Here is a 22,564-nt window from a genome sequence, read left to right as displayed (position 1 = left end):
GTGCCTCCCTAATCCCACTGGGATCTGAGCCAGCCTGTCTCTCGGCCCATCACTTGGAAGGAATTGGTACTGGCTGCAGAGCTGGACTCAGAGGGTGTCCCCAGTGCCTCCCTTAGTGCTTGAGGCATCCCCTAAAGCCTTTGTTCTCAGGTCCCTGGAGTGGGGTGGAGCTCCCTTCCCACCCTGACTCCTCTCCCTCTCTGCAGGCTCGGTGGAAGGTTCCTCTCAGTCAAGGGGAGGAACCCCTCACTCCCTGCTTGGCACCTGCCAGCCCCGGAGGAGCCTGATGAATCGGCTGAGTGTGGCCCCCCCAGCCCCGTTCCTCCCTCTCCAGCCCCCGCCTGGTTGGGGAGGTGCGAAGGAAGCGATTTCACAGCCTGTCAGCTGAGGTCTAAAAATACCCAGAACTCCGAGATGCTTGGGCAGGGGGAGGAGAGAGCAGGGACCAGGATGGGGTGCTGGGGGGGTGCGGTGCTAACTTGGCCAGAGAAGCCCTCACGGCTCTATGGTCCGACACAGACGTGATGGGCAGCGATTCCCTCGATCTCCCATCTGACCCCATTTCTGGGTCTCAAGAGCTCTGGCCCTCCGACCTAAGGGAGGGCTTCGTGTCAGACAGGAACTGTGGAACCCAGGCCCTTCAGAGCCTCCGGTCGATGGCTCTTCCTCCCTCTCCACCCCTGAGTTGGCTGGCATCTTGAGGCTGTGGGAGCCAGGCTGGGCGTGTGCCTGCTTCCTTCCTGGAGAAGGTGCCCGCTTCTGCGAGGGGAGAGGCGTGAGGAAGGCAGCGTGGATGGGGGTGCTGGCAGGTGTGCGATGGGATGTGTGAGCCACCCAGGCACTAGAGGGGGGCAGAGGAGAAGGGGTGTGGTGGCCCACGTCACTGCCACGTGGCCGTGCGCTAACACTTGGCACAGGGCCCCCCACGAGTCCGCCAGCGCCCAGAAAAGGGGACCTGTGCGTGCACGCATGGGGACCTGCTGGAGTTGGCCTGTTCTGGGTGCCAAAAAGCTTGCGGAGCTGGAGGACCGGGTGAGGGCAGCTGTTCCAGGCAGAAACTGGGTGAAGGCGCAGGGACAGGTGTAGCAGCATAAACCAACGGATGTTGGGTCACACAGACACATGATGGTCATGTGTGCATCCCCTGTGGAAATGTGACGGCATGTGTGCCCGTGCGGAGGGGCAGGGGAAGACCTCTCCAGGGCACCAAGCCGGGTCCCTTAAGAGACTCATTAGGGAAATAATGCAGAGTGGCAGCCAGAGCATGGGCTCTGGATCAAAAGTAATGGAGTTCCTGGGGCAGTCCAGAGAGGGCAAATGACCTGCTCAAAGTCACACAGTCAGTTAGTGGAAGAGCCAGGACTAGAAGCCAGGCTCCACTGCCTTAAGACGGGGCTTGTTCAAATGTAGCACTGCCCCCACTTTGGACCACAAGAAGGCCCTGCAACACAGGACTGTAACCCCATTGGCATCTGGGGCCTCAATTCTGCCAGAGCTGGGCTGGGCTCATGGGAACTTGGGGATCTGAGCATCTTCAGATAACGCTGGGTGGATGGGTCCTCGGGGCAGTGGTCAGTAGTCTGAATTAGAAACATGCCACCAATTAGCCTGTAGACTTGGCCAATGATTCGACCTTCCTGAGTCTCAGTTTCTTCCCTATAATGGAATTCCAGTAATACATACTTTATAGGGTTATCATGAGGACTCAGTGAGATCGTGCATGCAGCGTCTGAAGTGGCTGGAACACTGTACCTAGTAAATGCTCAATTATGTTATGTGCAATTAGAGCTCATGCAGAATCCTCCTACCCAGTGCTCCATAAACAGTCACTTCCCTTGCTTCCCCTTCAGCCCCTGGCTGCCCTTACTCCCTTAGATTGATCAGGGACTGACCTGCTAGGAACCAATACCTATCTTTGTCTCCTGTTATTGGCTTTGCCCAGGAAGGACCAGGACCCAGGTGTGGGACTTAGACCCTGAACCCTCTACATCTGGCCTCATCACTCAGTTGGTATAGGAACTTGGATAAGCACCATTTCCTCTCGGGTCCTTGGTCCTCCCTCTATAAAGTAGAGGGGCTGGACCCTGTAGTCCCAGAGCCTCCTGGTCATGTTGCTGTGTGACCTCAGAGGGTCCCTGGCTCAGGCGACTGGAAGGGGTGGCAGGTTGACAGGAAGAGAGGTCAGCTGGCTGCCCCGGGTGAGTGGAGCATCTGGGGCCTGAGCTGACTGGTGGCCTGCCATCATGCTGGCCCGCACCTGTGGCTGCGTAGGAGGGCATGCAGGCCTGACCGGCTGGGCACTGACATTGGGGGAGGCTCAAGGACGATGACTAGAGAGAGAGCCCTTCTTGGGGCCCTGGGAGCTGCCATTCCAGCCGTCCTCCCCCCCCCCCCCCCCCCCCGCTCTCCTGCCCTCCTCCCCAGGGCTCTCCTTCAGCAATTCCTCCTTCCTTCCTGTCCTTCCTCTCTCCTTCCCCTTCTTGGAGTCTCCCCGTGCCTCCCTCTCTCTGCCTCTTGCACTTCAGTAATTTTGACCATTTTCCAGGGCGCCTTCTTCCTTCCTCTCCCTCTGCAGATGAGAGAGCTCTTCCCCCTCCTCTGTCTCTCTGCTTCCTGACATTCCTTCTCTTTCCTTCCTACAACAGGGAACAAATGTCCCTGCTTCTCTGGATCTTCCCGGCTCCCCCTGCTGCTTCTGAGCTGAGGTCTCTTTCTTACTCTGCATGGGCATGTCTAGGCTCCTTCATTTCTTGTCCCCTGGCTCCCTCCCTCCCTCCCCAGTGTCCCCACCTCCACCTCCACTCTTCCAGTTCCTTGGCACCCCTTACTCCTCCCCCGGGTTCCCCTGCCCTCAGAGTTTCCCTGCCTCCTTCAGATGGTGGGGCTGATGGGGCCGAGCCAGGCAGTTTCTGTGCCTGGTGCCGCTCTTCAGTACCTCAACACCCCCCCACCCGCGTGAGTTGAGAAAGGGGGTCAGCCCAGGGCCCAGGGACTGGCAGCCTTGCCTCCTAATTAGTAGGAAGTAATTGCCTGGAAAAAAATTTTCATTTAGAATGAGACTCTGAGACTTCAAGGTAGAGCTGAGCCAACTGATGGCCCCTGGGGACCAGGGGGAGGGAAGCAGCCCAGGTCAGGGTCTCAGGAAGCCCCTGGACCCCCCTCCGTGGCTTACTGTCAGGACCCCAGCCTTACGGAAGTACAGAGAGAGACAGCACTGGGCTGGGAGTACCACCGTCTTCGTTTGAGATTTGGTTCCGCTACTCACTGTGTGACTTGGGGCAAGCCGCTTATTTCTTTGTGCCTTGGGTTTCTGTCCTGTCAAATCAGAAGAATGCCTCGGTATCATGAGGGTTGTTTTGGACAATGGCTATGAAAGCACTTTGCAGGCTGTAAGGGCTGTGGGAGTGAGGTGTTACTGTGTTCCTCCAGTGTGCTCTCCAATGAGATGTGAGGATGTGGAGGGGTGGGGCAGCGAGGCTTCCAGAACATGGAAGGAGGAGGTGGTGGGTCCTGCTGAGCTGTAAGATTAAGGGCAGACAGATGTTGTTTCCAGCTCCCGCTGCGCCACCTTGAGTGTTCATCTCCCTTTTCTGGACCCCGCTTTCCTCATCTGTAGAATGCTGGCCATCATGCTTCCTCCCAGGGGAGGGGTTGTAGTTTTCAATGAGAAAATGTTTGCAGAGCTCTTAGCAGTTCTTGGCCTATAGTAAGTGCTCAATAAATTATATTATCAGTATCTACTGTAAAGACTCTTATCTTTACTCCCTACCTGGATCCAGAGAAGCAGTGATTTGGCGCGTTGTCTTCAGGTGGTTTTATTTGCTCTTATGTTTGTTTTTGGAAAGAGGGAAATTTCCACACCCCATGAGGCTAATATGAAGCAGTCGTAGAAACACCAAGCAGATCTGCTTTTCAAAGAACCCCCATCTGGCGAGCAGGGAACAGGAGTGGGCAGAAACCGTGGCTTTCTCCCCTGACTCCCACTTTTTCCTAGAGAGGAGCTGTGGACAAGTTTCTTGTCTGGGTGGATGTGAGGTGGGGGGCCTTTGCCATCAGGGAGGCCCTATTACAAGCCTTTGTGCTCATTCTGATAGGACTCACCCTACAGCGGGAGGAAAAGTTGTGTTAGAGGGAGCAAGAACTTTTTCCCTTGCCCGGGATTGACCACTGGGTTGAGTCTTCCCTGTGAAGCAGGCAGCATGGTGTTTCAGGGCGGTCGCAGGGCAGTTGGACTGCCTGAAACGTGCAGGTTATTGGGCACGGCCGCAAGCTCAGAGCGCCGTATTTTTCCGGTACGGATGAGGGGGCGGTGGCGGGGAACTGTAGGCCACTCCTTCCCCACCCGCCCAGCGCCACGCCACCGCTGGGGACCTTATGTGTCTCTGCTCTAAGTGCAATACCATCACCAGCCGCCAGGAGGCAGTTCGGCGGGCTCCACTTGAGGGAATGGGAGGCGGCATTTACATTAACGGGAGGCTTTTTTTCGGCCTGAGTAGGAGTGCTGACTGGGTCCTCAGAACCTGAGGACCTCACGGGGGAAAGGGAGCTCTTGAAGTTGTCTGGTCGCCGCCGTGGCTTCAGCTCGTGGCTGATGAGGGAGGAATTGGCAGAGGAAAGTGGGATTGCTGTGCTGCAGTTCTGAAAACATCTCCAGTCCTTTGGATCCTGCTCGTTAGGGGCAATGCAAACAGCGGCCTAGAGGAGGAAGCAGTCCCAGCACTGAAAAGGATTTCAGCACCAGGGACAGGAGTACCGCGCCGTCCACCTGTTTCAGCACCATGGACAGATCCCAGGGCAGCCCTCTAAAGCGGCTCCCTCCAAGAATTTGTGGTGCAAATGATACCCCAGAATATGGTAGAATGGCACCTCCCAGAAGGAATCTCAGTCCCCCACCCCATGTTCTAACGAGGATACCTAGGCCCAGAGAGTTGAGTTAGTTGCCTAAGGCTACACACCCACAGCGGCAAATTGGGTGGCAGAACTGGATTCAGATCCCCAGTGGTCTCTCTCCAGCCATTTCTCCCCACCTGGATTTCTACTAGTTCTCTCCCTCCTCCCTAAACATCCCTGGGAGCAGCTTCACATTCTATTCTATCCCTGAGAGCCCTTGAGCTGGCAAAGATTAAGTGTACCCTTTCCCCCACCAAAACACCAATCAAGAATCTGAATCTCAGGATGGAAGATTCCTAGCCCCTAAGGCTTTTTCATGGCTCCAAGCATCAGGTGGGAGGGTGTCAGGGCAGGACAGGTGCCCTGGTCTGTAAGGAAGCCTGTGACTTGGGGAGCTAGAGTTGAGTCATCAGCATGAGAAACTCTTAAGTGCTCTGAGATCCTTGAATAAAATAGAGCGCACTATTCCAACCTCTGCTTCTTTGCAGCCGTGTATTATTAATAACAATAAGATGCTGACTTAGGCCAAGGCACAACAATGCATTATTCATAGGAGTAACTAGTGGTCAAGGCCTGCACTTAATCATCACACGTTCCTGATCCCGCCCCTGCTCCCCACTCCTGGTGGAGAAGCCCTCCAGCTGAGCTCCTGCTTTCCTGGCTCCTGCTGCTCTGATGGACACGATCATTTTTAGGGGTGCCCAGGTGGCTCATTGGCTTTGGGATCAGGGTGGCTGGGGAGGGTGGCGATTCCCAGCTAACTCAGGCTGGGATGGCTTTGACCCTCATGACTTCCAGACCCAGCAGCTCTCTGGAGTCTGCAGATGGTCTCACTCCCCCCCCCCACCATCTTTTGAGGCTAAAGACTGAAGCCAGATGTACCAGGCTTCCCTAAGCCAGGAATTGTGCTGTGGTGATGGTGGTAGTGGGTCACCAGGCAGAAGATACTCCAACGCCATTAAGTATGGCAAGAGATATGAAACTGTAGGTAAACTCTGGAGTACTTTGTGAACTCTTCTGCACTGAACAAACGTGGGCCGTTATTACCAAGGCCATGCTCTCTGCTAGAAAAGAGAGCCAAGGTAGAGAAGGCATAGAGAACGCATGGATGAGGCCTTTGTAGCTCACCAGGCCCTGGTCGCCTGATGAGGAGTCGAAGTGCTGGTGGATCCTGACATGTCCCCGTCCAGTTTCTTGCTGGAACGGCTCCTGGCCCATCCGGACAATCCTTCATTCGCTGTTTACTCACTTGGCATCTCCTCTGAATTCTAAACCGTCTGCATCCAGCCGGCCTCTGCGGCCCCTGCCAGCGCTCTCTCCCTAGCTCACTCACGCATTATCTGTTTTTATTACAGTCAAGGTTGAGGAAGCTTGCTCGTGCTAAGCCCCTATTTTCAGCTACTTGTAACTTTCCAAAACAATTCCCCCAGGGCCTCCTCTTTCACCAGCCTTGCGCCCGCCCTGGGTGAAGCCTGAGGGGTTGTGGGCGTCTCCTTGGCTTTCTGAAGGACACTCAGGGAGACTATCCAGGGGGCATGAGGGGAAGGTAGAGGCCCAGCTTTTCTGGGAAATGAATGCCAGGCTGTCTTTCCCCTCCCTTCTATCTACCCATTCTTATTTTCTATTTCCCAAGGTGGGTAGCTTGGAGGGGGAGTTTTAGAGTAGAGAGAGGGCAGAAAATTCAGCATGACAGGAGGCCCAGAACTTTCCCTGGCTGTGTAGGGTTCAGAGTTTTGCTCATTGGCTTTCTGTTGCTTTCTCCCCAATTCTGCCTTTTTCTGGCTTTGGTGCATGTGTTGGGTCGGGAGGAGGAAGGAAGGTAGAATAGTTACCAAAAATGCCCCCCCCCCATGCCCAAATAGCCCTGGGGCTGATAGGCTCTGCACTTGTAAATGCCCTCCCACCTTCCGCCCATTTCCATCTGCTCAGCATGCACGTGGAGGGGTGCTTCCTTTGGAAACCTGTGACTCTAGCTTTCACTGCTTTCCACCTTGAACGTCATCATGCAGCCACCAAAGGATAGGGGGGAGGCGCTGGGGCATGATGTGTCGTAAGTAGTGCAGAATCAGGTGGGAGGAGGCAGGATTAGGATAGGAAGGTGCTGGCAGACGTAGCCCCAACCACCCCCGACATCACTCTGCTTTATCTCCGGAATAGTGGTTGTGCCCTAGGCGGTACCAGAGACAGGGCCCTGGGCAAATCCTGGGCTACCCCACCGTCTCCGTTTCTTGCTCACCCTTGTCTAACCCCAGGGGCCCAACCCCCCAGCCCGTTCGGGGACCTTCTCTCTAATGAGGGTGCTTTACTGAGGCTGAGGGCTGGGCCAGTGGAGGGAGGAAGGATCCCTGGGAATGGTGTGTGTGAGAGGAATTTCTGAAGCACTTGGAGTAACTCGGGCATGGCTCTTGTTGGTAAAATTGGGGGGGGAATTCCTCTCCCCGACTGCCTTTTATTTTGTGTTCTCTCCATTTCTTTCTTCTCTTGGCTATCCTCGGAGTGACTTGGTTCAAGGCTCAACTCCCCTTGGGTGGAACAAGAGAGAGAGAGCTGTAGGGTTTGAGGTTTACAGACTCCAGGTGCAATCCTGGCTTTACTTCTCTTCTGCTCATGGGCAAGTATTTAACCCTTCTGAGCCTCCGTTTGTTTTTTTGTAAAACAAGTACGAGAGTATTTCCCCTCTAGAAGGATGCTGAAGACCGCGAATATGATTCAGTGAGGAGCGTACACGAGTTACCATGATGAAAGGTATTTGGTAAGGAGAGCAAGGGCCTGGGATCTGGGGATCCCAAAAGAGGGAAGCAGTCTAGGTTAGGAGGGTGTGGGAGTGATGGGACAACTTTGGAAGGCCTGGATATGGAGAGTGTGTGTGTCACCAGCCGAGAGTGCAAGAGCAGGCGAAATCTGGGGGAAAGAGTCTGTGTGCACAGATTTCCAGCATGTCTAGCAGCTTCTCTGTCTCGTATCCTGGGCTGTGGGCTGTGGGCTGTGGGCTGTGGGCTGTGGGAGAGCCCAAGCGAGGGGGAGACAAGATCTTACCCCACTGGCTCTGCTTGGGAGAAAAGCCTACCCCCAAGAAAAGGGTGCTGGACAGAAGGTCAGCTAATTCAAACTTGGAGAATGAAGAGACTGCTATGAGCACTTGTCATCAGGAAGGGCTTCCTGGAAGAGGCAGGCTTACCTGGGGGCCTTGAATAACTTCATGCATTTGTTTAGCACTTACTTATCCAGCCTCTCCTAGGTACCAGACCTGGGGCTACAGAGATGAGGAATCTAGGGTCTTGGCCCTCCAGGGGTTCCCAGTGGGGGAAAGACAGAAAGACAGAAAGGCAGTGGGGTAAGTGCTAATTATTAACCCACAATGATGAATTGCCATAGTTACAGAGGAGGCAGAAAGGAATGTGCAGGGAATGAAGACCATCTCCTCTCGTAGAAGATAGGAAGAAGGCATTCCAGGCAGAGGGAAGATCTTGTTCCAAAGTGGGAAAGAGGTTAGCTTTCTTGAAGGCGGGAGGAAAGTGAGGTGTGGCTGGGTCACGCAGTGGAGCCCATAATGGAGCACTGGTACACCCTTCCGCTCAGAGGGAGGCGGCCGGAGCTGCGGTGAAGGGCAGGCTTGCGTCCTTAGTCTGCCACGCCCGTCTCTTCCTCTGTGAAATGGGGATGATCCTGGTACCCGGTTGTGGAGATCAAATGGAAACTTCCTGGCACAGCGTCCGCCCCTAAATGGGAGTACTCAGTTGATGCGAGCTATTATTTTATCTTGACAGAACCCCAGCAGGGGACGTCAGGGGCTGCTCTCCTTGCTTGAAGGTGAACCACTGAGGCCCAGAAGGGGCCTTATCCGGGGTCACTGGCCAGGGCCAGAGGTGTGACTTGAATCCAGGCCATCTGCCCCCAGGTCTACTTCCTGTGCCAATGCTCTGCCTCAGAAGGACAGCCAGAACTTGAGTAGAGTAATAACGGGCATGGGAGAGGATTCCAGGCCAGAGCGTGTGCGTGAACACCTAGATCTCGTGGACGGCGGAGTGGGCGGGGCATCTACTGGTGGCCGTGGCCATGGGCATATTTGTGTGTGTGAGTGTGAGCAGTGTCCGTGCACAGCATGAGTCTCCATGGCTCGTGCGTGTGTGTGAATTTGTGTGTACATGGGTATCTGTGCCTCGTGTTTATGTATGTGTGTGAATAAGCGTGGGTGTCTGTGCAAGGGGTGGGTCTCTGGGGCTGTGTGTGTGTGTGTGTGTGTACACACACCTGCATGCACATGTGTGGGGTGTGGGCCGCATGGTTGCCTGTGCCAAGAGTGAGTCTCTGTGGTGTGTGACCATGTGTGTACAAGCCATGGGTGTCCATGTCTGTGACCCGTGTGTGTGTTACCTCCCCCCCTCTGGCTCCCTCCCGTTCTTCTCCACCCCCTCCCCGGGGCAGCTGGTGAGCGTGCCCTCAGAAGTCCATTCCCTCTCCAGCAGCTCCCCAGGGCATCCCAGCAGCTAGCAGTCCTGTTTGATTCTGTTCATCCATAAATTATGGCTTGCTGAGGAGATGAGAAGGAGTTGGGAGTGGGGGCAGAGCCTGGCAAGGGACGGGCTCGGGTCTGCAGTTCACACCTGAAGCCCAGCCTGGCTTCCCGCTGTTGCCCCCCACACCCCCTTGCCCCAGCTCTTCCCCATTCCCGGCCACAGGCTTTCACTGATGCTCTTGGTCTCGGTCAAGCCCCGGGGCAAGGATCCGGCTGCACAAAATTGGGTAAGATAGGACCCCTGGCCTCTGCTGTCTGGTGGGGAAGAACTAGATGCGTATCTCGTTCAGTGTTTTATTCAACACTCATTGAGCGCCAGTGCCTTGCCGCAGATGTCTCTAACACAGGGCGGACGTGGTAGTACTATGATAATAGCTAGCATTTACTGCCTGCTTATTTTGCGGTGCTAAGCACATTATATGTGCTAATTCCTTTAAACCTCACGATTGTCCTATGAGACCTGTACCATTATCAGCCCCCATTTACAGATGGGGACACAAAGGCACGCAAACCTTAGGTTACATGTCTTGGAAGAATAAGAGCCAGAATTTGAACCCAGAGAGTCCGGTTCCAGAGCCCTGGCACTTAATCACGGCACCCTAAAAGAAGGGTGCAGGCTCAGTGTGACGGGCGCTCCAAAGCAGGAGAAATTCATTCCCACTGTGGATCGTACGGAAGGCTTCCTGGAGGAAGTGCTTCTCATCGGGGTCTAGAAAAATCAGGAATTGTCAGGCAAAGATGGCATGGTAAAGATTAAAAGGGTCCTGGTGTGTGTGTAAAAGAGAGGCTCAAACTCTGTCACGGCAGCCTCTCCCATCTCTTCCCTCCCATCTCGTTTGGGTGACAAACAGGATAACATGCAAGCACTGAGGATTTCACAATATTACACCTCCCAAGCGTCAGCCTGTCGCAAAATACCCGGAACGAGCAAAGCAGATACAGCCCTTGCCTTCATGGACCCTGGAGTCTGGTACACAGGAGGTGCTTAATTATTATTATTATATTATTATTATTATTATTATATAATTATTATTCTAATTATTCCTAGAGGCCCGGGGCTTCCTGCTCACTCATTTTTTTCAGCAAGCTTTTGTCAAGCACCTGCTGTATGCACAGCTCCCTCCTTGGTCCTGGGAAGACAGTGGTGAACAGAGAGCAAGCCCTGACCTCACTGAGTGGACATTCTGGAGGGGAAGACTGGATGAGCATGTCATCCACCCGCAGAGGTGGGCTCCCTCCTCCAACACGCAGGCTTTACCCCGAGAGCCGCTTGGCTGCTGGCGTGGTCAGGAGCACCGGACCCCTCTGGATCATCGTTAACCCTGAGCTCTGGCCAGCTGACGTGCCTGCCACGGGCTTGGGCAGAGGGACAGCCCCATGCCCGATCTTGCGCCCCACTCCTGGACACCCCAGGGATCGGACCCGGGAGGTCTGGCTCCCCTTGCCGCCCAGGCCTCCCCAGTGTCATCCATCTGCCCTTGTCTGTGTCTCACCCCCGGGACCCAGGATGTCTCCTCTGCCCAAGGATAGGCTGTGGAACCCGGCCCTGTCAAAGGCTGATAAGGGCTGCAATACTTCTTTCCCCAAATGTTAATATGCTGACGCTAAGGGGACTTGAAACCATGTGTGTCATCGGAGGGAGGGTTAGAAGGGCCAGGGCGGCTACGCCTGGAGAAGACTGGAAGGGGACATGAGAGCTGTCAGCAAGGATTTAGAGGCCTGTCATGTGGCAGAGGGAGCCAGCGTGTTCCCAGCAGCTCCGGAGGGCAAGCTTGGGAGCGAGGGGGGACTGGGGGGGGAGTTCTAGGGAGACAGACCTCGATCAGCATGGGGCACAGCAGCCCTCCCTAACCATGCCTGTTGGTAGAGGGCCTGCCTGCTGTGGAATCGGCTTCTTGTCACTGACAGGGCTGCCCAGAGTGCATCGCTGGGGCCAGACTCCATGACGGCAGAGGTCCCTTCCAGCCCAGAATAATAGTGATCCGTGCTCTGGGAATGGGGTCACTCTGGCTGGCGGGGAAGAACACATGGCTGCACCCCTTGATGGCAAGAACGCTTGCTGGCTGAGGACACCGTGTCACTTTCGGTCACCGCATCAATGCAATTTGCAGTGACAGGCCTTTGTTTCACCCCGGCTTCAAGGGCTGTGGGTGGGCGGCCGGGGGCTTGGGGGGAGGGGTCGGACTCCTTGTCTGTGAGAGGACAGCAGCAGGCCCTGGGTGCCCTAATCGGATCCTGGGTTCGACCTGCCTTAGCAACACAGCTCTTTCTTCAAATGGAACTTTCTACAAAAGCCCAAGATGTGAAACAGGGAAATGCTGCTGCTTTTTTGAAGAGAGCTTGAGGGACTGCAGCCTCACTTACCTGGCATCCACCTCGGTAACCCCTGAGAAATTCCCGGGAACCCTAACCGTTCCAGAGAGCACACAAAGCAGAAGAGAGCCAACTTGGAGCCAAACTGCCTGAGTTTGAACCCTGGCTCCGCTACCTACTACCGGAATGACTTTGAACAAGGTTCTTGACCCCCTTGTGTCTCTGTTTCCCCATCTGCAAAATGGGGACAATCGTAATGCTTACTTCAGTTGCTGTTGTGAGGACTGAGTTGTTACCTCGTGGGGAGCACCTGGGACACCTGGCTTCTCATCAGAGGAGGGGTCAGCTCTCCCACAGATGAGGGCGCTGACATCCGAGAGGCCAAGCGCCTTGCTCATGGCCACATAGCTGGTTAGTGGCCAGAACAGGGCCTTAGCCTAGTTTTCTAGACTCCAAGCCCAGTGCTCATTCTGCCTGCCCTCAGAATGCTACTTGCTTCAGATGGGCACTCCCTGGATCTCTGGGGGCTGTTCTTAGCATGCCCACTGGCTTCTGGAATTGACAGGCTCTGTCCTCAGGGGCCCTCTACCTACAGCAGTGGTGGCCGAACAGTTTTGAGAAAGACTTCTCTTGGCAAGGAGAGGGGTAGACCCGTTGGAGAATCATCCCACGGCCAAGATGTATGTGGAGAGGAAGGTGTGCGGAGAGGATGTTAGGGCAGGGGAACCCAGCTGGAGCATGGCCTCCTACCACAGCACCGCAGCCACCAGAGCAAGAGCTTGCTAACACCCCCTATGGTCCTGCTCCTTCCCCACTCAAACACCTTCCATGGCTCCCATGTCCTACAAAACACAGCAAGCCCCTCAACCTGATAGACAAGCCCCTTCCCCATCAGGCCCCACTCTGTTCCCAGCCTGTCCTCCCCCACTTCACACCCACTAACCTAGACCGGCTCCTCAAACAATGTGCCTGACCCTCCCCCCTCCCCCACCCCCCTTCTTGCCTTTTCTCTTGCTGTTCCCTGTGCCCGGAGTATCTCACCCTCACCTCATAGTCATCCCCCAGACCACACCAGATACCACCTCTTCAGGGAAGCCTTCCCAGATAGCCCTCTAGTCCAGCAGTCATTTCTTCATTGGTGTTCCCAGAGCCCCCTGTTTAGGGCTGAGAGAAAACGAACACCACCAACTTTAATCATAATACATATACATCGAGCGCTAACAGTAACCCCATGGGGTGGGTGCCACCGTTGTCTCTACTGGAAGACACTGAGTGGTTAAGGCACTCATCCAAGGCCACTCAGCTATGAAGAGGCAGAAGCTGCACTCACACTCGGGTCTTTTCTTGGGTATTTTGGAGTCTGGAGCCCCAGGCTGGGTGTTCTGCCGCTCCCTGGCTCGGGGGCACCTGACATGCTAAGAAATAATTAGCTGAAATCTTGCCTCTTGCCTGTTCTGTGTGCCTCATGCTAGATTCTTAATGGACAGTGGTTGAAGAAAGCTCAGACCAAAAATGGAATGTATTTTATTTACAAGTGAGTTCAACAGAGGAAGGCGTGAGATCACGTGCTTTTCCAGCCCACAGAGCACCCCCCTCCCAGAATCTTCCAGTGGGGGCAGGGGCAGTTCCTGTGGAGACAGCTGGAAGAAGTGCAAGTCCCCTTCCTGGGAGGTGTGTTTGCCCCTCTCTCTACCACAGACTTGAGTCTTGAGGCGCTGGTGGCGTGACCTGGGGTGTTATGGCCCCACTTGTCTTGCCCCCTGCCCTCAGAAGCCTGGAGGTTAAAGATGGAGGCCTCCCATGTGGCAGATGTGGCCTCTCCAGCCTTGCAGAGCTCCCCCCCAGGGGGGGAAGGGCAGGACCAGGTCCTTGGTGTCTGCTCTCTGTCCAGGTCAGAGCTCCTGGGGGCTGTGGGCCCCGACGTTGATAGTGAACTGAGTGCAAGGCTGGGCCGGGGGCAGGGGGAGCTGCAGACTCAGGACAGGAGGAAGCTTAGTTGGCCTGGCACTTGGGCTGCTGGGGAGCAGGCGAAGGTGGCCTTTTCCCACAGCTGGGAGGCTCAGGAAGTTGGGAAGGGAGAGGTGGGGCCCAAGCAGGACTCGAGGGAGAGCAGATGGTGAACTGGCTGCCCAGAGCAGTAGAATGGTGGTAGGAGGGAGCCCCAAGGGCCCCGAGAGCTGGGCTAACCGCTGGGCCCTTCTCCATGAGGCCCCACAGCCAAGCAAGAGAGACTGGGAGCCCAGAGGCTAAAACCGCAGGGACCAGGACCAGACAGATATCGTCAACTCTTCATTACCACCCTCACTGGCCCCGAAAAGCCCACACAGGCTCCTCTGTAAATAAACAGCGTCTACTTGCCTTTAGGACGCATCCTAGTGCACACATACTTCCCGTACACGTGTGATCTACGCTGCTCTCGCTCGACTCACTCCCCCACGTGAGAATCTCGGTGACACTGTGCCTGCCTTGCGTTTGGTTTGGGCTCATGTTTGCGACCGCCTGGGAGAAGGCAGGGAGAAAACTGAGTGGTTACGTCACTCGTCCAGAGCCACGGCAAGCAAGTGGTGGGATTTGCACAGAAACCTGGCATTTTTGTCCCGGGGCAGGTCTGTCAATATTACCACTCCTGAAGTAGAAGACCCCTGAGCTCTTGGAACGGAAGCTACCGGTGCCCCGCCCCCCGTGCCCCCAGCAATTAAGACATTGCAGGTGGCGTAGGTGGGGCTGGAGCCAATGGGGTGGGAGCACCAGAGGCAAGCTCGGGGCTGAGGGTTGGGAGGGCAGGGTGTACAGAGCCCACTTGGGTGGGCTTCCAGCCCAAGGGAAGCTGAGCTGAAGGGGGTGAGGGGTGGTCAGAGGGTTCCAGAAATTCCCTTTTGGACTACACATGTCGCCGTTGAGTTGGGGCCAGACACTTCCAAGGGTCTGTCAGTGCCCATGGGGCAAATGTCCTCAGACATAGTGCCCTTTGGGCAAATAGGGCTGGAGTTGTGGCTCAGAGTATTGGAGTGGATGGAAGGGTGCTGGCAGGAAGGTTGTGAAGAAGCAGCGGCTTTTTTAGGGGGAGTAGAAGTGTCCACCAAGGCCTGACTAGGCGGGGGACACACTTGGCCTCTTCCTTTGAAGTGTCAAGTTTGGGTGATGGTGCGGATCCTCTGGACTCAGAGCCCATGCAGGGAGGCCATGGGAGGAACCTCAACCTGCAGTTCCCCCATTTTACAGATGAGGAAACTGAGTCCCAGAGAAAGGAAGGCACTTCCCAAGGTCAGTCAGCAAGCGTAGCTGGGAGTGGAACTTGAGGCTCAGAGCTCCCAGTGTAGGGGCCAGACGGAAGGGGAGGGTAATTGCTCTGAGGGGGGCTCTGGGCTGAGGGAGGGTGGCCGGCCCTGGCCAGTGAGGGTCTGACCTGCGCGTGTCCTCTCCAGGGGCGCCCACCCGCGATGTCCTGCTGGTCTCTGCCATCATCACCGTCAGCCTTAGCGTCACCGTCGTCCTCTGCGGCCTCTGCCACTGGTGTCAGCGCAAACTGGTGAGGCTCCTGAGGGCCCCGGGGGCGGGGCCTGGCCCTGCACCGCCCCCCCCCCCCACAATTACTGGCCCCTGAACCGTCTCAAGGGCGAGCGCAGATGACCCACCTGCTCACGTAGTCAGGCCCATTTCCGTAGGAATTCACACGCATACACGCACTGCGTTTGCAGGGGTCTCGGCCCCAAGTGTCAGTATGTACACCCAGAGCCACACACCTAGGGACACATTTGGGGACAGACGTGAGTCTCACAGGCATTCGCACGCTCGCAACTACACGCGCACACGCCCCACCTCCCGTAGAAAGAACCGTAATTGCAGCCTGAGAATCGCAGCCCGCTCCCACCCCAGCGCCTGGCGCCCGGCTCCCGGCCGCCCACTGCTCCCCGCCAGGGCTGGGCGTGGCCGAACAGGGTCTCCTGGCCAATGAGGAGGCGCCGCCCGCCCCGCCCCACCCCCAGCGCCCGCACATCCATCCTGGTTCTTGGGGTTTGTACAAGCACAAAAGGCTTCTTTTCATTTTTAACGACGACTGGGGAATTAACGAGCAGGATTAGGCCATCAATAAGTAACGAGACCATCAGGAGGGGCATTCATCACCCGAAGGCCTGGGAGGGGAAGCCGGGCTGAGCCGTTTACCCCTCCTGCAGTCCGCAGCTCCCCGAGAGGGGCCAGCTGCAAAACTAGACCCCCACCCCGATTCCCCCCACCCCCCCACCCCCAGTCCTGCAGCCCCAGCCCAGAAGTGCAGTGGGGACTTTGGGGGCTGCAGTGGGGCACCCCCAAAGGTGGAGGTGTCCCAGATGTCGGGCCTTCCCTGGGTTTAGGTGAAGAAGGGTCCCTGACAGACACCTCCACCCCTTAGATTGAGAAAGGTCCGAGTGGGGGCCAGGTGCCACATCTGGGACCCCCATTCCCTCCCTGCCCTGACATAGAGGGGCCTTAAGGACGAGGGGGGAGGGCCATGGCCGTAGGCACCATTTGGCTGGGGGCGTCCAGACCCAGTCCTATGGAGGAGAAGGGGCAGATAGCTCTGGGAAGGACCCAAGAGGCCCATAGCCCAGCCTGTCTCCTTCAGGCAAGGCAAACTCAGAACTGGGAAAATGGCTCTCCATCCTGGGACATTCAGCTTCTGGGAGTTTCTTCCCCTGGGGCGGAGCCATGGAGAAGGCCAGCTCTGCCTGCATGGGCTGAGTGTGAGTGCATGTGTAACCTGGGCCCATTCCAGGGGTGCAGGTGCGCTTGGAGCCAGGCTGGCCGCCCTGCGTTGTTGCTGGATCCCCGGTGTCTGGTGTCTGCCTCGGAATTTCAGGGGAGGCCGAGGAGGGGTCTCGGCCACGTGCCTGTGTGTGCGAGTGTCCTCAGAGGCTGTGGGAGGGGCTGAGCATACCCGCACCGCAACCCTGGGCGTCTAGTTGCAGGGTCTGTTCGGTTGTCTGTCTGTATGCAAGCCGGCAGTGGAAGGCCGAGGAAGGTGTGTGAGCAGGCACTGCTGGTGACCTTGAGTGGGGGTCTGTGTGCTGAGTGTGCCCGCTCTGAGGGTATTGGTGCAGTGTGTGTCTGTTCACCGCTGCAAGGTGGGATGGGCTTCATCTCATCAGATCTCCACCCGAGGGAGCTGACACTTGCTTCATCCCCACTGTCCTGGCCTCTCCTGGTAAGCACTGCAGTGTGTGTGTGTGTGTGTGTGTGTGTGTGTGTGTTGTGGTGGGAGCTTCCCCCCCACCCCACTCACTTGGGGACCAGTGTTCAAAGATGACAGCTTTTGTAGCAGGTGGGGGGCCCACAGTGCGGAAGGCACCTCCCCTGGCCCCAGCCCCTCCCCCCAGCCTCCAGCCAGGAACTTTCCCAGGGGTCCCAGCCACAGTCCTCTATCCCAGGCGACTTTCTCCCCTGAGCTGCCCAGCCCCCCAGCCCTGCCACAACTCCTCCCCCACCCCCCACCCCCCCACATCGGAGGAGCCGGGGGAAGCTTTCTGCCTGGGCTCTCTCTGTGCTTTTCCTGGAGGGGCTTTCACATGCCCCTTACACAGTTCCTGGGCTCTCCCGGCCCACCTGTCCCCTCAGCAGCAGTGATGTGATACCCCGACAGCCCAGATCCCATTTCCAAACATTAATAACTTCCTTAATCTCCAGCTGGCTTTTTCCGGATCAGCCTAACCAACCCCCTCCCTGAGAAGCAGGCTGGTGATATTGGGCTCCCTTAGAGCTGCCCAGTGTCTCCTGGACCCTGCGTGGGTTTGCTGTCATTGCCCCCTTAACTCTTCCCCACCCCCAGTCTAGGCCTGCCCTGGCTCCTGTCCCCCACAGCACCACAGCTCCTGCTGCAGAGTGATCACTGCAGCCAGAGGGGAAGGTTCTCTGAGCTATGGAAGGAAGAGGGGCAGGCCCCGGATGAACTGGGGACAGCCCACCCAGCCATGCCTGGCCTCGGGGAAGAGGCAGCTGACCCACCTTAGAAGAAAGTGCTGCCCGGGGCAAGTTCTCCTGCCAAGACTAGGGAGGGGGTTGGGAGGCCCTCAGCAGGGTCCTCCCAGCCCCACACTGCCTGAAGTGGGGGAGAATAGGGAGGGAATGGTGGGAGTGGGGCTCCTCCCTGTGTCCTGCCCAGAGAAGGATCCTCGGCCAGGGCCAGCGTGGGGCAGCTCCAGGCCGTGATCTTCCAGTCCGGACTAGGCATTAGTGGGGATTTGAACTTCTGGGTACTGATGGGAGAGAGCAGAGCTGGAGCTGAGAGAGGGCAGGTCCTGTGTTTTCACGCTTAAAGTTTTGGTTCAGAGGCAACAGCCTGGGGCTGAGACCGGGGAGGTGAGGGAAGCACTCAGCCTGGGGCTGAGACCGGGGAGGTGAGGGGAGCCATCCATTCTGCGAACTGCTGGGTACCAGCTTCCGCACCACGTCCTAGAGACCAAACAGTCCCTGCCCTTTTGGGCTGCTTCCCCCCAGGGGCCTGGTGGGGGGCGCTGAAGTGAGTCAGGAGAGAACTAGTAATATCTGTGATGAGATCCTGGAAGGGTGAGGGAGCTGGGGCTCATCCGGTGACAACACCCCTTTTTGGAAAGGAGGAAGAGGAGGTCAGAGAGGACAAGGGACTTGACCAGGGTGACATGGGGAGGGTGCAGTGTTGCTGGGACCTGAGATGTGGGGGCGCTGAAGGTGGAGTGAGGACTCTGCCCCTCCCCCCACTCTGCCCCCGCTCCCCTCCGCCACCTCTGCTGGGCTCCCTCAGTGGGCGGCCCCTGGGGCCTGGAAGGGGCTGCCACTGGCAGGGGTGTCAGGGACATGGCCGTGTGGCTCTTCTTTTGCTTCAGGGCGGGTGGACTAATTGGCTGTGGTGGCTGTGGTGTTGGAGCACATGACGGGATGTTGGGGAAACGTGTGCCTGTGTCCTGTGTCGGGGTGTGTGTGTGTGTGTGTGTGTGTGTGTGTGTCTGGGCTGCCACCGCCCCACTGCCCGCGTCGCCCCGGGCCTGGCCCAAGCCCATGGCCCATGGGTGCGCGTGAGGATGCTTGGTGGCAGCCAGGAATGTTAATGGTGCCCAGCTCTGCATGAGCTAAATTTAGAAACCCAAACCCAGAAGGTGAATGGTGCTCACCTTCCCAGCAGCAGGCCTGGTCCCCACTGCAGCTACGACCCTTCCTCTAGCCAGGGGACCTGGAGCCCCCCCGCCCGCCCTGCTGTGCCCTTTCCCCGGCGCCTGCTGGTGTGAGGAACTCTGGGGTGCGGGCCAGGCTGCCCCAGCCTCTGAGCCAGTGGGCAGCCTCTTCCTAAGGCTGCCTTCCTATAAAGAAGAGTGCTCAGGCCTGGCGCTGCCTCACTGCCCAGGGCAGGAGGACCCCAGGGAGCCCCCAGACAGTGCTGGACACGGTCCTTGGCCGGACTGGGCACAGCGCCCTCTCCCTGCCCCCACCACTCACGTCACTGGCCACTGCTAACCTTGCCCCTGCAGGATGCCACCCCCACCATCTGGGGGTGGTGACGTGGCCAGTGTGACGTGGCCAGGCGCCTGAGAGCCGTCTGTCCGTGGCAGAGGGAGATGTGTTTCTGGGAGCTGGGCCAGAGCCCCAGGAGACAGGCAGACAGGAGGGGCCCCGTCCCTGGGGGTCAGGGATGGGGTGCCCTTCGAGGGGCGGAGTCAGGCCTCGAGCCTTATGGGGCCAAGGCGCTATCAGCCAGGGAAGAGATAGCAGCAGAGCTGGCCCCCCGCGGCAGTGACACCTTCACACGTGGGCCCCGGACCTTGTGGCCAAGGCTGGACCCCAGCCTACTCCCCTCCCCTGGCCCGTGCTGGGGAGGCAGGGCGGGTGCAGTGCCGTCTCCCGGGAGTGACCCTGGTGCATTCTCCACAGGGCAAACGCTACAAGAACTCCTTGGAGACCGTGGGCACGCCAGACTCAGGGCGTGGGCGCAGTGAGAAGAAGGCCATCAAGTAGGTGCCAGGCTTCGAGTACGGGGTGGGAGCACGCAGGCACCCCCAAGTGGGAGGAGCCTCCCCCTCCCCTGAGCTGGCCACACACCCATTCAGGTTCCCCCTCACACCTTGGTACCGTTCTCTCTCCCTGCCCCCCACCCCCCCACACACATACTCCCAGTGCCTCAGGGTGGCGCCGGGGCTCCACCTTTTCTGCCTGTGCCCCCCCCCCCCAGGCCCTCAAACTGTTCCAAGGACCCCAGCTCCATTTCCTGGCAACTGTCACCTCCAGCACTGTCTGCCTCCTCCCTCGCTCCTCCATCCACCCTCATCTCACAGGCCATCTCCAACACCCTCCTAGCTCCCCTGCATATCCGCGCTCCTCCCCCAGCCCCTGCCCCATGCCCCTGCCCCGGGATTGAGATCCCCTCTGGGGGGGAGGGGGTCAGTCTCCTCTCTAAGACCCCACCAGTGTCTTGAGGGTGACTTGGCAGGTGGGCAGACCTCACTACTGGGCCACTTGGGAAACGGAGCAATGGGAACCCTTCCCTTGCCTGTCACTCCAGGTCCCCAGGGCCTGTCTTGCTGCCTCTGACTCACCCAGGCTCCCCGCTTTTGCTCTGAGATCCCTCTTCAAGGAGGCAGGTTTGCCTTCCACAGACCACCTTGGCCTGCCCACAGCAAACGGTCGCTGGGACACACCCAGGGCAGCCCCCCCTCCAACCAGCCCACCTGGCTGGAGGCTCTGGGAATGAGGGGTCTCTCTGCAGGGCTCCTCTCTGCTGAACCCAGGCCTTCGCTGGGAGGCCATCAGGCTGAAGTAGGGCTGCCAGGGCCAAGCTTGCCAGCAAGGGGCTTTGCCTGAAGGGAAGGCCCCCCAGCTTGCCCTGACCCCCACTTCCTTCCTTTAACTCAAGGCCGGCACCATCCCTGCCCCACACCTTCCCTTCTGCCCCCTTCCCAAGGCCTAGTCTGTCCCCCCTTTTTCTCGACCATCTGTGTTCTCCCTTCTCCCTCTCCCCTGCTCCTGAGGGCTCCCTCCCTGCTCCCCCTCTGTTTTCATCTCTTGCTCTGACCCTGTTTGGGGCCTTCATAGAAGCTTCCAGTGTGTGCCTTGGTAGGGGGGCGGGCAAGTGGAGGGGTGGGCCTGCCAAGGTTGGGGGTGGGACGAGGCTCTCGGGAAGAGGCCTTGGGGAGCCTTTGAAGCTGGGTTTGGTTGCAGTCTCTTTTGTCTTCAAAGCTGAGAGCTGGTAGGTCTCAGGGGCTGATGCAGAGCCCAGGCCCCAGGCTTTCTGACGGCAGACAGGGACCACGTGGGGCCAGCCCAGCACCTGTGCCGCCTCCGGACCAGGCCCCTAACCCAGTTTGCAGCTGGGCCAGGGGGCCTGTGTCTGCCAAGAGACCATAACCCGGGGAGGTATATGTTGTGGGTAGTCGTGGAGAGGCCCGTGAGAGGAGATGGGGTGACCAGCAAGAAGGAAGGCAGGAGGCACGGTGGGCGACAGGTTCCGCAGGCCGGGACGGCACCCACGAATGCTCCCTCAGACAAAGTGAGGGCAGCAGTGGCTCTCCCCTCTTCTCTATAGCCCTGCAGCCACTGCCCCCTCCCACCCTGCGGAGCTGTCAGAGCCTCTGTCTCAGGGCAAGGAAGCCACCCTTCGAGTCGACATGCCCCTAGGTGCCTAGGCCTTTACCTCTTGCCAGGGCCCAAAGCCAGCTGAGTGGCAGGAAGGAGGGCTTACCCACTGCACAAACTCCACATGGGCTTAGGACCTCCTCTGAGCGGATCTTTTGTCAAGGATTCGGGGAATCTGCATTCTTTAGCAGTGGTTCCCAAACTGTGTTCCTCAAAGCACTCCATAAATGATTAATAGTCATTCCATGAATCACTGAGGTTTCATGGTTTCCATGACCAACTAAGTTTGGGAAACACTGCACACTCTATCTCCCTCTTGATATGGGTATTTGTTGACCCCCATTAAAGGCTCTGAGAAGTCCTGCAGTAAAGGAACCTGTGTTTTCCTAACTTTTAAAATTAAAGATGGTCTTTTCCAGTACTGCAACAGACAGCATGAAGGACCCAGGAGCTCCTTGGAATAGAGGGAGGGAGACCAGCCTGGCAGTGATGACCCTGGTGGCTCTTTCTCTCCGGGACCTAGGATTGGATGACACTTGATTTTAGAGATCTGGCGGGGGGGCAGGGGGACAGAGGCCTTCCAACCGGTTCCACCTCTCTGTTACACTGCAGGACTAAGGTCTTCTGTTGAGGGAGCCTCCCCAGGGAGGGGCCCCCCAGTGCTGAGGGCCTGTCCTGCCTCTCCCACCTCAGCCTCCACTGCGCCACTCACAGACTGGCTCAGGACTCTGGCTTCAAACCCTGTGTACGGAGTCCCTGTGGGACATTTCTGAAGCACAGTCTGGACAGACAGACGCTGTCCACACCCCCTTGGGCTGGGACCACCATCTCCTCTGGGCCTGTGGTGGCTGATCAGCTTCTCTCCTTTGTTCCCAAGTCTGAGGCTGAGAACCAAGGTCAGGGTCAAGCTCTGGTGTGGGGTTGCAGGGGAGAGAAACAGGTCCCCCAAGAACACGTTTGCTCCATCTTCAGGGGGTGCACCTCCCCCACGGTGGCCTCCCCAACAACAGGGCCCTCACCTTGGCCTTGAGCAGTGGCACAGCTTCAGCACAGGCCAGGCCCACCCCCAACAGGGCCCCTTCCCCTAGATGCGTTTCTGAGGGCTCAGGCATGGTTCCCTTCTAGAATGTTCCTTTGGCCTGTTTCTTATGCCTTTCCTCTCCCTGTGCTCCCAGGCCTGCTCCTCAGGGCCTCAGGAGCCTGACAAGCTGATGGAGACCCTTGTCTTTGGCTCCTGGGATTTCCAGGTTGTGCCTTCTGCCGGCTGAGGCT

At 57.7% G+C, this 22,564-nt stretch overlaps 1 protein-coding gene across 2 annotated transcripts in view; it reads left to right on the top strand.

The window, feature by feature from the left end:
* The window catches only part of SYT7 (synaptotagmin 7), a 62,308-nt gene that overhangs the window by 8,456 nt on the left and 31,288 nt on the right, over window positions 1-22,564 (top strand). For both annotated transcript variants that reach the window (XM_057317161.1, XM_026487786.4), the window contains exons 2-3: window positions 15,145-15,248; window positions 19,595-19,674. In XM_057317161.1, the coding sequence (XP_057173144.1) occupies window positions 15,145-15,248; window positions 19,595-19,674 (184 nt within the window). The remainder of the gene's footprint in view (window positions 1-15,144; window positions 15,249-19,594; window positions 19,675-22,564) is intronic.

Source organism: Ursus arctos, unplaced genomic scaffold (assembly GCF_023065955.2).
Source record: "Ursus arctos isolate Adak ecotype North America unplaced genomic scaffold, UrsArc2.0 scaffold_23, whole genome shotgun sequence".
Classification (NCBI taxonomy): domain Eukaryota; kingdom Metazoa; phylum Chordata; class Mammalia; order Carnivora; family Ursidae; genus Ursus; species Ursus arctos.
The sequence above is the reverse complement of the archived record's forward strand: the minus strand, read 5'-3'. Positions and strand labels throughout refer to the sequence as shown.